Source organism: Bactrocera latifrons, unplaced genomic scaffold (genome assembly GCF_001853355.1).
Source record: "Bactrocera latifrons isolate USDA-ARS-PBARC rearing strain unplaced genomic scaffold, ASM185335v1 scaffold_106, whole genome shotgun sequence".
Classification (NCBI taxonomy): Eukaryota; Metazoa; Arthropoda; class Insecta; order Diptera; family Tephritidae; genus Bactrocera; species Bactrocera latifrons.
The window spans coordinates 1000978-1014289 of NW_017534475.1; the positions used below are offsets into that span (position 1 = coordinate 1000978).

Here is a 13312-nt window from a genome sequence, read left to right on the forward strand (position 1 = left end):
CAGCTGTAGACAAAAGCAGAGAAATGTTGTGGCTCTGCTCCAAATTATCACCACTTACACAGAGAGAGGTGTGCGGCAGCTAAGAGAAAACATTAAAATTTCTTAGTATAAACTTTCACTTTATTAAGGTATAGAGCTTGAAACAGCGGATTTGTTCTTGCAAAACAAAATATTACATTGAAAAAGTCTGTTGCTTAGTAGTAATATTATTACTGAAAAAAGCGCTACATTTCTCGCTATTGCTATTTGGTTAAAGAAATATGATATATTGAAAAAATTGTAAAATTTACTGAAGTGTATTAGTATCATATATCCTCCACGAAAGTAAGAAGTGTCTGTCGATGCGAACTGAACTTTTATTTGTGAGCGAATGTGAGTAGGACTTGAGAGTAAACTGCTTGCGGTGTATATCAAAAATTCAAAATCATATGATATGAGATGTAAGCTATTCTAAAAACACTATAAATAATTGAATATACATTAGCGATAAAATTAAAAAAATTATATCATGCGATGATTTGTAAAGGAAAAACTTTTCCATTTTTCTTAATAATTTTTCTGTTAAATTTCTTTCGAAATATGAAAGAATTATATCATGCGATGATTTGTAAAGGAAAAAATTTTCCATTTTTTTGTAAAATTTTTTTTTTGAAAAATGAGAAAAAATATCATGAGATAAATATTGCATTAGTATTGCATAGAAAATAGTGCTGTGTCTTTCAAAATTAATTATAGCTGAAAAGAAAATATTGTTAACAAAAGTTAAAAAGTGAGATAATTCATGAGATAATTATTGTAACAGTGGTTAAAAATTTTGTGAGATAATTCATGAGATAATTATTGTAACAGTGGTTCAGTGGTTGCTAAACAAAATACTAAATTTTTTCTTTAAATAACTTTTAAAGGAGCAAGAAAATATTGTTAAAAAATTGAAAAAAATAACAGACACCGTAATCGCAATGTATTTTTCTAAAAATATTGTTAACAAAACTTGAAAATTTTTAGTCATGAAATAATTTTTAAATTGTCGTCCCTACAAAAAATAACCTACTGTTTTTCTAAATTAATTATAGCTGAAATTGTATGTCATGCGATATTTATATATACTTCTTATATGTATTAGTAGTGTCTACAAAAAATAAACAATTTTCTAAATTAACTTTAAAATGTGAAGAAAATATTTTTGGCAGTATTTTATGTCATGCAATATTTATTATTTCGGGGGTTCCTACAAAAAGTAATTCTGCATTTTTCTAAATTAACTTGTAAATGAAAAGATAATATTGTCGTTAATAGTTGTATATTGTGTGTCATGAGTTATTTATTATACCAAGAGATAATTATTATATCAGTGGTGTTAGCAAAAAATAATTCCTTTCGTTTTTTTTTTTTTTATTCAAAATGAATTGTTGCTGAAAAGAAATTTTTTTAGCAAAAAGTAAAAATTATATAACATGACATATAAATTATGTTGCACAAACTTGCAAAGAAAAATTTTGCATATTTTCATAAATTATATAGTGTTTATTTTCTCATAGTTTACTGTACTGCCTGCAAACATTAGACTTCGCGTGTGGCTTTGTGTATGTTGGTGAGGGAGTTAGGGAGAGCAGACAATGCCGCGTTGAACAATTCATTAAGGTAGAGTGTAAATTGCAGATACAACTATTTACTTGCAGCTTATGTTGTTGCCATCTAATTCAATTTTTTTTTCGTTTTTAATTTCACTTATTTATTTTTATTAAAATTACGCTTATTTACACAACTGCGAGATTTTTCATATTTTAAATAAAATTATTCTATGCACTCATAAGCTAATGCTACATTCAAGTAGTTTTTGTTTATTTTTTCGCTTACTAACATTATTTACTAACATATTTTCCATTTTTTTCATATGTGTATGCATATTTAATTTCATATTTGACTGAAGTGTTAGTTTTGTTCTCTTTTTTTATCTTAGTAGCGGTTCTCATTTAAATAACTTTTCCATGGTTTATAATAAATTGCATGGTATTTTTTGTTGTTTTTATTTTGTAAACTTACCTAAGTCTGAAATAGAAGTTGCTTAAATACACATTATTGTTTTGTTTGGTTTATTATTATTTGACTTGTTTTTGCTGATACCATATTTCAAATTTAGCACAGTGATTTTTGCATAGAAAATCTATAAAACTAAATTTACATATGTATTTGTAATTAAAGTTAAATGCAATAAATACAATCATATACAAAAAATCGGCAGCCGCTATAATGAAGATCTCCTGGTGAAGTCCAGCAAAATTTGTCGCAACTGCCGAAACAAACCCAGTTGGTTCTTACAATGCTGAACACATACATACATATGAACTTGTCAGTTTGTTTTTGCTGTTATGAATACATTTGCACGTACTTAACGGTATACTTACATTTACCTAGCTTAGTTAACTTTTGCTAATGTTATGCCTTTTTGCCTTTTGTGTTGCCTGTGTGATTGTGTGTATGTGTGAGGTGTATGCGAGATTTCCAATGTTTGTTTGTGTTTGTCACTGCGGCTTCTTGTTGTGGGCTGTAAGCGCTTAACGGCAAATGCCAGGCGCACGCTTGTAAGATAACACGCCGCACGCACGTGTCAGCAGGTGTTTGCTGCCGGGGACGTACGCGTCGTATGAGTAACACTAATTCTCGGGCCGTGCAGCACGCACACAAATGTACCAGTGCGGGTGTGTATTTGTGCACCTCTAACGTTTCAATTGCCACTACATTTGTTTATGACACTGTATGCGTGTGTATGTTTTTTTTTTGGCTGAACGCGCGCGTGTGTGTGTGTGTATGTCGGTATATTTGTGTGTATGTGTATTGTTGTTGCTTAAGCGTACGTATGTTTGTGCCTACATCCTGTTGTTGGCATGCTTTTCTGCTGTTTCTTGTGTGCCTTATTTGCTGCTTTGCGGGTTTTTTCACTCCGCTACAACAACAACAACAGCTACAACAATTGCAGCTTAGTCCTTAGCCTACTCGATTCTTTATTTCTTTTACTGCTTGTTGTGTGTTTTTGTTTGTTTTTTGTTGTTGTTTGCTTAGCCGCCGCTTGTTGTACGCACATAAGTCTATGTGTTGTTCTTTTTGTTCTTGCATCTAATATCTATGGATACGGTTGCCTATATAAACTTACAAGTTAAAGAAGAAATCATTTTAGTTTTTTGTTTGCCGCCTTAATGTACTGCACCGCACAGTTGTTGTTGTTTTTGTTGTTGTTGCAGCAATGTTTCTTTTATTTTAGTCGAGTGTTGTTGTGCGCACAAATTGCTCTTTGTGCAACTTTTCATTGTCATCCTGTTTTGCGTGCGTACAATCTGTATTGATTTATTTTGCTTTATGCGCTTTTGTTTCTCATCTTCATTGTCGCGTTGTTGCTGTTTTTGTTGCTTTTGCAAATTAACATGTCATGTGTTGTGTCCGCCAATTATAACGATACTGCAGAGCATGGCCAGTATGCAGGCTGTGTACGCTTTTCGTACTGGAGCGGATGAAGTGACAGCTGATGCGGATGATTCACCTGTGAAAAGGAGAATAAAAGAGAGGTAAAAGAAAGCGTGGAATATATAATATAAAATGTGTGCAAGTAGAAAGCGCGTTGAGCTGTTGTAAATGTCCATATATTAAATTATGTATTCACGAGTTTTTTATCAGCAACATTCCATAATCACATAGATAAACAGCTGTGTGAGGACGACAAGTGATTCTAGACAGAAATCTCTGCGACTACCCAATATATATAAGAAATGAAATTTTTGAAATTCATAATATGGAAATAACTTAGGCTTACAAGGAAGTATATGCCCTACGCTTTTCTTTCTTTGCTCTGTAGAAACTATAAAATTGTATGTTCTGCAAACCTAAGCTATTCGACGTTCAATATTTTTTTAAAGACACTAGGATTTAAAATTCAACTTTGAATGAAAAAAGACCAAATATATCTAAATAAATATTTTTATATATAAATCATAGAATTCATGCTAATATAAAATGTTATTTTTAGTAGCCAAACGGTAACTAATGTATACCCATTTGTTATCTACAAAGCATTTCACAAGCTATTAACTCCGCTGTCACTGTTTTTATTATGACTTCATTGAAATTTATGAAATATATTCTATTTAATTTTTAATTTTAAAACCGCCGCATACTCAAAGCCCCACTAATAATTGACAATTTCAGCGATAAAACGTGCAATTTAGGATTAATTGAAAATATAATGAAATGTGGCAATGCGCTATGAGATTTCAATGAACAAATATTGACGGCGACCACATTTAACAGTGGAATTGACAGCTAACGACATGGTTAGCCTCAGGCAGCGCAAAAAAAATTAAAAAACAAGAAAAGCTCGTGAATTTTCAAATAAATTACGATAAATTCATGCAGAACCAAATGAATGGCAATGTATAAGTGCATAAATACACAAACATATACATAATGGTGTATATAGCGCTGCGCACGGTGGCAAATCACGTGCTGCAAGTGTTTGAATGTGCAACTAAACATATGCAAATGGCAGAAGAAATTAAATAAATAATTTATGCATTGGTTAACCCATTGCAACAATTCTAAAATATGCATAAAAGTGTAAAAATGCTGATTTGCTAATTGAATGCGGTGAATTCAATTGTAGAGACTCGAGCGCAAAACTGGGTTGACATTAAAATTAATTATATTTCGATTAGGTAGTAGAGATAATGAGTACTTTGCCGCCGCGCAAAGGTAAAACTGTTATAATGGCGACTGAACGCATTTTTCGAACAGAACTTTTTCACCAAAACAAAAGATTACAGAAAACCAAGAACAATTTCGGCAAAATTGCAGAAAATTAAACGTGCTTCGTTAACTAGTGTGGTCTTTAAAGTAGCAGTGTGCAGCTAGAGCCGGAAGCTGGAAGCGAAAAAATTCGAAAACAAGAATTGAGCAACCGAACGAAACAAAGCGACAGATAACTGTAATAACGAAGCTGAAAAAACGGAACACAAATGTTTGCTACGTTCATTATCAGCTCAATTCGTCGCTAATTAACAGTAATTGTTGGCAATTTCATTTTCTCTCAGTTTCACAAAACATTGCAAACACAGACTCAGCCATATGGAAATGCTTGTATGCATTTTCGGGAAATCGAGAGGAAAATTGGCTAACCATAAAAAGCGGTGAAAGGCCAACTTCAATGGATTTTTTTTTATTACAATTACGGCCACTACTGCCGCATATCGTGGTTGTTGACCTACTTTTTGCGCAGACTCTATGTAATTTGGACTGCAGCGCCACGAAAGTAATTTGAGCATTGGCGAACGTGTGTCGCTCCAGGGACGATTGGTGTAACTTAGATTTCAGATTTGGGTGTGTAAACTGGAACAGTACACAAAGTGGCATGCAATAAGTATGAAAACCGAACTATGCTTGGTAATTTAGACTGCACCGTAAAAGAGTGCTGCTTATTAGGGTTCAGCTATAAGTGCGTGTCGCGGGACTTTGCGTGTATTTTATTGGTAGCCAAAATATCATTTCTAACGCAGTTCTCCTAATTATTATCTGGTAATTCGTTGGTATGAAGTTTGTCACGTTAAAGCAATTTTCACGATTTTCATCGATCTCTGAACATGAGCTTTCTACAAAAATTTTAAATATACTCAAGAAGAGAATATAGCTTCTATTCATTTGTTTATTTTCACCTTCTATTAGCGTTGGCAACGCTTACGCGGTTATAGCCGAGTTTACAACAGCTCGCCAGTCGTTCTATCTTTTCGCTGTTTGGCGCCAATTTGGCATTGCAAGTTTAGCCAGGTCCGTCTCGCCCTGGTCTTTCTAACGAAGTGGAGATCTTCCTCTTTTTTTTCTTCCACCGGTGCGTACTGAATCGAATACTATCAATACTAGTATGCGTAGCCACTGCCTCTTGAGTCGCTAAACTATGTCAATGTGATCGTTTATTTCAACTCATCATTCCATCGAATGTGGCATTCGCCGTGGCCAATGCGCAAAGAATCATAAATCTTCTGCAGAACCCTCATCTCGAAAATTCGTTACATGGACTCATCAAACATTGTCATCGTTCATGCTTCTGCACCATCTGTGACTTGTGGAATTTGATCTTTGTTCGACGAGAGAAGAAGAATCGCGATGCCTGCAATCTTGTTCGGTTACGAACGGCCCGAAAAGATCCTTACCGATTCTGATGGAGCTTTTGGTATTGATCAACGTCAGTTTACACAGCCGTATTAGTGGGATACCAAATTCAGACATAGCGGCTTGAAAATTAATTGATTATACGATAGTTTCTTTTGCAATTTAAGCGATAATGAAGATCTGTCTTTTTGTCACATTTCCGTGTTCACCTTTCTTAAACTAAGCCGAGAACTGTCAAATGACAGTATTTTCAAAAATATTTATGACAATTCTTTTAAAAATAATCTTTCTGATACTGTCAGAAATGTGACCCGATCAAAAGAGATATAAAAATTCGGATAAGAAGTCAAAAGTTTAAGCAAACTCTCACAGTCGTCGTTTTGTGTCGAATTTCCATGAAAATTAATAAAATGAATGGATTTGTTTATTATATACATACAAAGTTCTCTGCAATTTCTTTCGGTGTTAAATTTATGTTCCTGCAGAAAGTCATACAAGCTACCATATATGCTGTTGTAATATTTCTGCTTATGAGTACTCATATACACACATTTTAGAGATGTCAATTAACTCATATGCTAATCAGGCAGAAAACTCGCCTGCCAGAATTGTATAACAACAACAATCATGTGCTTATAGAACCATTAAATCGATGTATTGAATTTTAAATGGCGCTTCCTCAACTAATTGCCTAAGCTTATTTGAATTTAGTTGCTAAAAAGTGCTATGTTCTTTCGCGTGGCAAGATTCATAGCTTTTTCTCGACGAAGCTGCTGAAACTAACTACATTTGACCCACTTTAAAGTGCATGGCACATATTTACATATTACATATTTAGTAGATTCCTGAAGCGGAACATGTTGTGCCAAATTCTTGCACTTTAGTTAGAGAAACTTTGCTTTGCATTGAAATATTTAGAGAAACTATTCTATTGTGATTGCCTAAATGAATTGCATTCCAAGTAAGAATTAGCTGAAGCCTGAAAAAAAAACATAATTACGTCCACAAATACACAAACATATAATAGCATTTTCAAATAAATTCACCACTTGTACCAGCTTTAAAACAAGCATACTGACGACGGTGTACAGTGGAGTCGCAACCAGACTTAGTAGTTAACGTCTACAACGGGCAGCTCAATTGGCAGCTCGTACAGCATTTGGCAGGCAGTGATTTGCAAACGATTACGCCGCAGGTGTGTAAACCGGCAATTGCAGCTTGTGAGGCTTTAGCGCTGACATTTGCCTAGTGGCGCACCGTGTCGTATGAGCAACTTCGCTGTCGACATTTCAATTGGCAGGCACAACGTATACGCGTATATGGGACTGTCCGCGGGCGACTGCAGGCGGCGGTGGTAATATACTGTAGTAGCACACGCAACAGTACATTCAACGTTGCCGTGAGCGATGTTTGCGACGTTTACGAATAGGCAAACAAATTAAAATATATATTATGCACAATTTATTAATTGAGGTAAAGTAGTCGCAATTTTTCTTCTCAATTGCATTTGAAAGAAACCCACGCTGAATGGCGCATGTCGAGAGTCAGCTTACGTGTGTACTTACCTACATTACATGTATGTGCACATGCACTGCTAATAAGTGCTGGCATTTAGCTGTGCTTGTGCAAACATTTAGCACAAATTGAGCGACAGTCGTCGTTAGCTCGGCTTGATTGCATAAATATGCTAGTACTTGTCGGTTAATTAGTTGTGATTTTTACACATCTCTTTTCGACATTTATTTTCGCCGTTCATTCATTCATTTATTAAATGGTGCCTTTTTTCTAGCTGAGCAGCTAGTCTATGGCTGTGGCAATTTCCCGTACTAAATTCCACTCAGTACCATTAAGTGTTTTCATTCATTCGCTCATTCACTTATCCGCTTCTTACTACAATTATCTCAGCATTTGCAGTTGTATACAGAGTTTTCACAGGTGAATAGCATTACAAGCGTTTCAGCAAATAAATGTACTTATATACATAAATATGTATTTATTTTTATATCAGTATCTGCACACAGCAACGACAGCCATTCAACTCGGAAGCAGCGAAGTTTTTTGTGCGCCAGCTACTAGCCGGTTCTATGAACTCTTGCAGTTCCGGGCATTTGCCCAATCGGCCCAGCTGTCTTCATATGAGTTGGATTGCACTGATTGTCCTGGCAAATAGTGCGATTTGAAAACTCGAGTGGCATCAACTCTACGCAATTGAATACGTCGTGAAATATTTGGTGTGTTTGGTAACCAATTTTATTTTTAATGTTGAAAATTTGAAAGAGTTCCGCTTTTTTTAGAAAAAATCAAAATACAAAAATACAATTTTACACAAATATGGAGTTCTATTCTTTCCACCTTCTTCACTATGCTGTCGTCGCTGCTTAAATATGCAAACGTCTGTCACCACTTCGTTCTCTTAACTGTCTTCAATTAAGCTATAATACCACAAAGGATCTTTGAAATATGAAATACGTTCTTGAGGTAATCGGCTGGGTTTATTGGTTTTGCATCAATATCTTTAGCTTAAAGAAAAAGAATTCAAAATAATATTGAACTAGACCTTTTGCGAATCGGTCAGACACACAGCGGACACATAATTATCTGTCATGACTTCAAAATGAAGTAAATTCGCTTTTTGGGGACATTTGCACCATCGATTATTTATAGTCCGTACTGAATACTACCAAGAACGAAATATTTAAGATTACCTTTTTAAAACAAATAAAAGAAATCAGCGTACTCATATATTGTAACTTCCGTAAAGGAGTTTGTGATAAGAATTTATGCTCAGAATCAAAATCAAAAAAGCGTAAGAGAATAAAAGGTATGGTTCTGAGGCGGATATTAACATTTTCATAATTATAATCTAGCGAAGTTAAGTTAAGTTAAGTATATCTTAATTACAATAGATTAAGTTAAGCACTTTAGTTTATTTATTAATTTGTTTATTATGTAAGCTTTAATAAAATAAAATAAAATAAAATAAAATAAAAAAAGTTAAGTCAAGTCAAGCTAAGTCAAGTTGTTATCTATACACAACTGCTCATGAAAATACCTTGCATACTCCAATTAGGTTTAATGTAAAATGTCATTGAAATTAATTTGAATATCTATACAATTCACAGACGAAAAATCAAATGCTGAAAATGCAATTTAATAACATATTTTTGCGAAATGTTTTGCACCCCAAAGAATTGAAAAAAAAAAATGAATGCAACATATATATTTTCACATAAATTAATTAAAATCTTGAACTCACTCAACGCTGTGACCTGAAATGTAATGAAATTTCTGTGGAGTTCCAAATTTCATTTCGAACTGACCAATTTCTATTGACATTTCTAAATAAAACCTATGAAATGTGAATTGAAATTGTACACCAAAAATGTCAACATTACAATAAGGAATGAGAGAATTAGAAAACTGTTAAACCGGAGCGATTTGCAAATGAATGTGGTAAACAAATTTGCGAAATTGCAGCGATAAGCATGACTTCCAGAAAACAATCGAATTAAAACAAAAAGTTGGAGAAATTAAAAGTGCTTGTCGACACGATGAATGTTGCATACAACATTCTAAGCAAGCAACTAATTTATATGCCCATCGTTAGCAATAAAAATAGTTGTATGTAATTCTTGATTGCAAAAGCATGTATTTACTTATATATGTATATGTGTGTTCTTGTATTTACTTATATAGGTATGTGGCTTTGGGTAAGCAAGTCAGCACGGCTGCAGACAGCAAAGGGAAATAGGACAATTTCGAGAATAGATCAATTGAAAACGGTACAATGAACATTTTTTCAATACAGCTTTTTGTGGAAAGGAAATCAAATTAAATTTTATACTATTGTAGATTTATTTGCATCACCCACACGTGTATGCGCATACACTTCAAAACCCATTTGTATATTATAGAGCTTGCAAAAATATTTGAAAGCACCAAAATTGCCACATTTCAACCAACAACTGGTATGTTTGTGAGTGCTGACAGTTGGCTTTCGACATTCTGCGCTTTCGGTTGTCAAACAACGAATTTGCAGCTTTTCCAAGCATATTGCTTGTCATTTATAATATATGTATGGTTGTGCACAACATATACGTACATATATATGTGTGTGTAGGTAAGGAAATAAATGCGTACATATGTAAATGCCGACATGTGGCGCCGATGGCAGACAATTTGATTGTGGCGCTTTGATTGACGATTTCTACATTTTTCGATGTCCCAGCAACATAGAAAGCATACCAATTTCTACAAATAGATTTTAAAATAAAAATTATACCTATATTAAAAGACAACTACTGCAACTTGCTGTTCCGTACTTTTGCGGACACTTCTGACTATCGCCAAATGTTCTAATGCATAATAACCGATTATGGAAACTGATTTATCAATCCGGTGTTCACATATAAATGATCTTTCCGGAACCTCAGCAGTTTGACGTATTTTTGGAAATACCCAAGAGAAAAAGTCTGAGACCCGTCAAAGATTGTATATAATTTTTACCTCAGAGTCATAATCGAGTCGCGATTGCTTTCTGATACATGTGCCGGTACAAAAATTCAGATGCAAGTTTTTGAGGCGGAAGAATTCGTTCCACCAACCGCAGACTTTTATCAACCAAGCATGTATAGCCTGTTCAGTTTTTCAGCTATTTTGCTTACAAACGAAGCTAATAACTTGATAACGCCAAGTGAAATCACTCGGTTTCGTCTGATGAAGCTATTTTAGATACTATGTTGGCATTCCTTTACGCTAAAACTTAAAGAAAGTTTCAAAGAGAGCTTTGATAAACTCGAATATGTTTTATAAAAATCAAAATCAATTTGACTTAAGTCTACGGCAGCTAATTGAACTGATTGTTACGGAAAAATTTTTAGAGTCAAGCCTCTTTTGTGGATCTAGCGCTATCATATTGCGGCTTTATGGTCATCTAATAATATCCTTCATTTAAGATATGTGTATATTTCTGCCACCGTTTATATATATATAGACTGGGATATATTTAATACTCCCAGTTGGTTTAACGTGCCGGTGCTTTCATTCCACTTAATATGCTTAATCTGTCTTTTATGCTAGTACGTTTTCATATCCGGCACGTAAACATTTCCCCAGATTGTAACAGCTCGTAGCCCGGGGCGCACACATCACCCGCTGCCCAGAACAGACATCTACGAGCAAATTGTGACTATTCCTTCAGTACACTATTTTTATGGATTGTGTGGGTCTATAATAAACTGTAGGTTGTGAATTTGTGACTATGAATGCCGGTTTGCTAGAAGCTACTGCCACTCCTAGCACCTCAGCTATACACTGCCGGCATGCTGTAATGAATGCAAAGAATTAATCATTAATGTGCGCCAAGCAAACAAATTCCTAATTTAAGCGCAAATGTTTGTGCATTCTCGACAGCTACAGCGCCAGCTACCACGCAGATAGCGACACTACGCAGCAACAATCCTACATACATTTTATGAGGGATTGGGTTTATCAGCTAAATCTTTACTGATTTGCTGGCATCACTATTCCGGCGTATACTCGGTAGGTAGGCTTTGTTGGTAAACATAACCTCACGACTTGTTGTCATATCCTTTGACGCGTTCGTGGTACACGCGTCAAATTACCATTTCTGTGATGTTGATTTTTTGCCACTTCAGGCTGTAAGACTTGATGACTAGAGTGCCCGAGAGCGCAGCAGATGAGCGCCACACGCAAGTGTGGAAATAAATTGCGCGAATATTATCACAGAATTAACAATATGACAACCTACGACTTCGTGAGCGGCGCAGAGAAGGAACAGACACGCAGATAATAAAAATAAACACACAAAGCATTAAGGAATAACACAGCAAATGCAAATGTTGGCAAGCGGATGCGTTATTTATCTGGATTGATGAGGCATTCTATTAAAGTAATTGCCTGATTACCAAGTGAAATTGTAAACAGGAAGTCATAGCAAATCAAAATCGCAAAGAGATGCACTAAAGGGCGGCAGAGAGTATAAAAAAGTATAATTCGAAACACAAAAGGTGCATTACTGTCTAATCTATAGAATGCCGTTAGTAACTTAGTATCAAAATTGTTGGAGTTCGGTCTTGCTACAGCTTGCAAATCTGCTGTTCTCTATTTACAATATATCAAAATGTAGCCGGCTTAAGACATATGAAGCCTAACACATTAAATAGCACACGATTCGTGACGATATGCTTGCTGTGGTTGAGCGTTTAGAACATTGGTTTGGATCAGCTCTAAATCTTATACTTCGATCGATGCTGCTTCCTGGTATAAAATCACTGAAATTGTCTTGTTTGTAGTCCTTCTTTATTATAGTATAGCCTCTCATGAGTGCATAAGTCTAAGAAAAGTCAATTACCTTTCATATTTGTTCCGAAAATCAAATTCACAACTAAGCCAAACATAAGGGACTTTTCGTATAAAGCTTCGTATAAGCTTTTTGACAGGTAGCCCAATAGGGGTAATTTTCCTTTTATCAATTATCATATATATTTGAAAACTGGGGCATAATTTAAGCAAATATAGTTCTCTATGAGCGCCAGATTATTTCAAGCTGCTGCAGATGGGCCAAGCTCATGTGGTCCTCGGGAAAAGACTGTTACAATCAACCTTTGGATATGTCTGCTAATTATTGGAAAACACATTGGGCTGGGGGTGTTTGAACAAAGTAAATATTATCTGCGCAGCTGGAGGATAATCAAAGCTCTAATAATCTGTATACTAGGAATAGAAATTGAGAAGAAATTCCCTAAAAGTCTAGAGTTATTCTAAAATGAAGGAAAAAAGCCACTCTTATGCATATTAAAGGGAGAGAAAGGGAGAGATTTCAGACGTTTCGTACGCGGTTCATTATAAACCAAAAATCGGATGAAAGATCTGGACATGCCTCTATCGTATATCTAAGCGCGACTTTGAAAAAGAAAACGCACAATAATATTCTTCATATTCTTAATCTTTTTCTATATATAATACTGCGGTTAAAAGCATTCTTACTCTTGCCTGGAAATCATGCATGTTTTGAATCACTCATCAAACTTTATTACGTAAACAATATATGCTTTTCACAATCATTCACAAGTGATTGACTAATGCTTAGACACAAAACTGTTATCAGCGAAACAGAGTCCAGATTAAGAACTAAAAAAAT

The 13312-nt window shown here is 34.8% G+C and overlaps 1 protein-coding gene across 2 annotated transcripts in view; it reads right to left on the bottom strand.

The window, feature by feature from the left end:
* Window positions 1–1974: 1974 nt before the first annotated feature.
* Window positions 1975–13312, bottom strand: part of LOC108969825 (hemicentin-2) — an 87235-nt gene continuing 75897 nt past the window's right edge. For both annotated transcript variants that reach the window (XM_018934782.1, XM_018934772.1), the window contains exon 7: window positions 1975–3535. In XM_018934782.1, coding sequence (XP_018790327.1) covers window positions 3423–3535 — 113 coding nt within the window. In that variant the 3' untranslated portion in view covers window positions 1975–3422. The remainder of the gene's footprint in view (window positions 3536–13312) is intronic.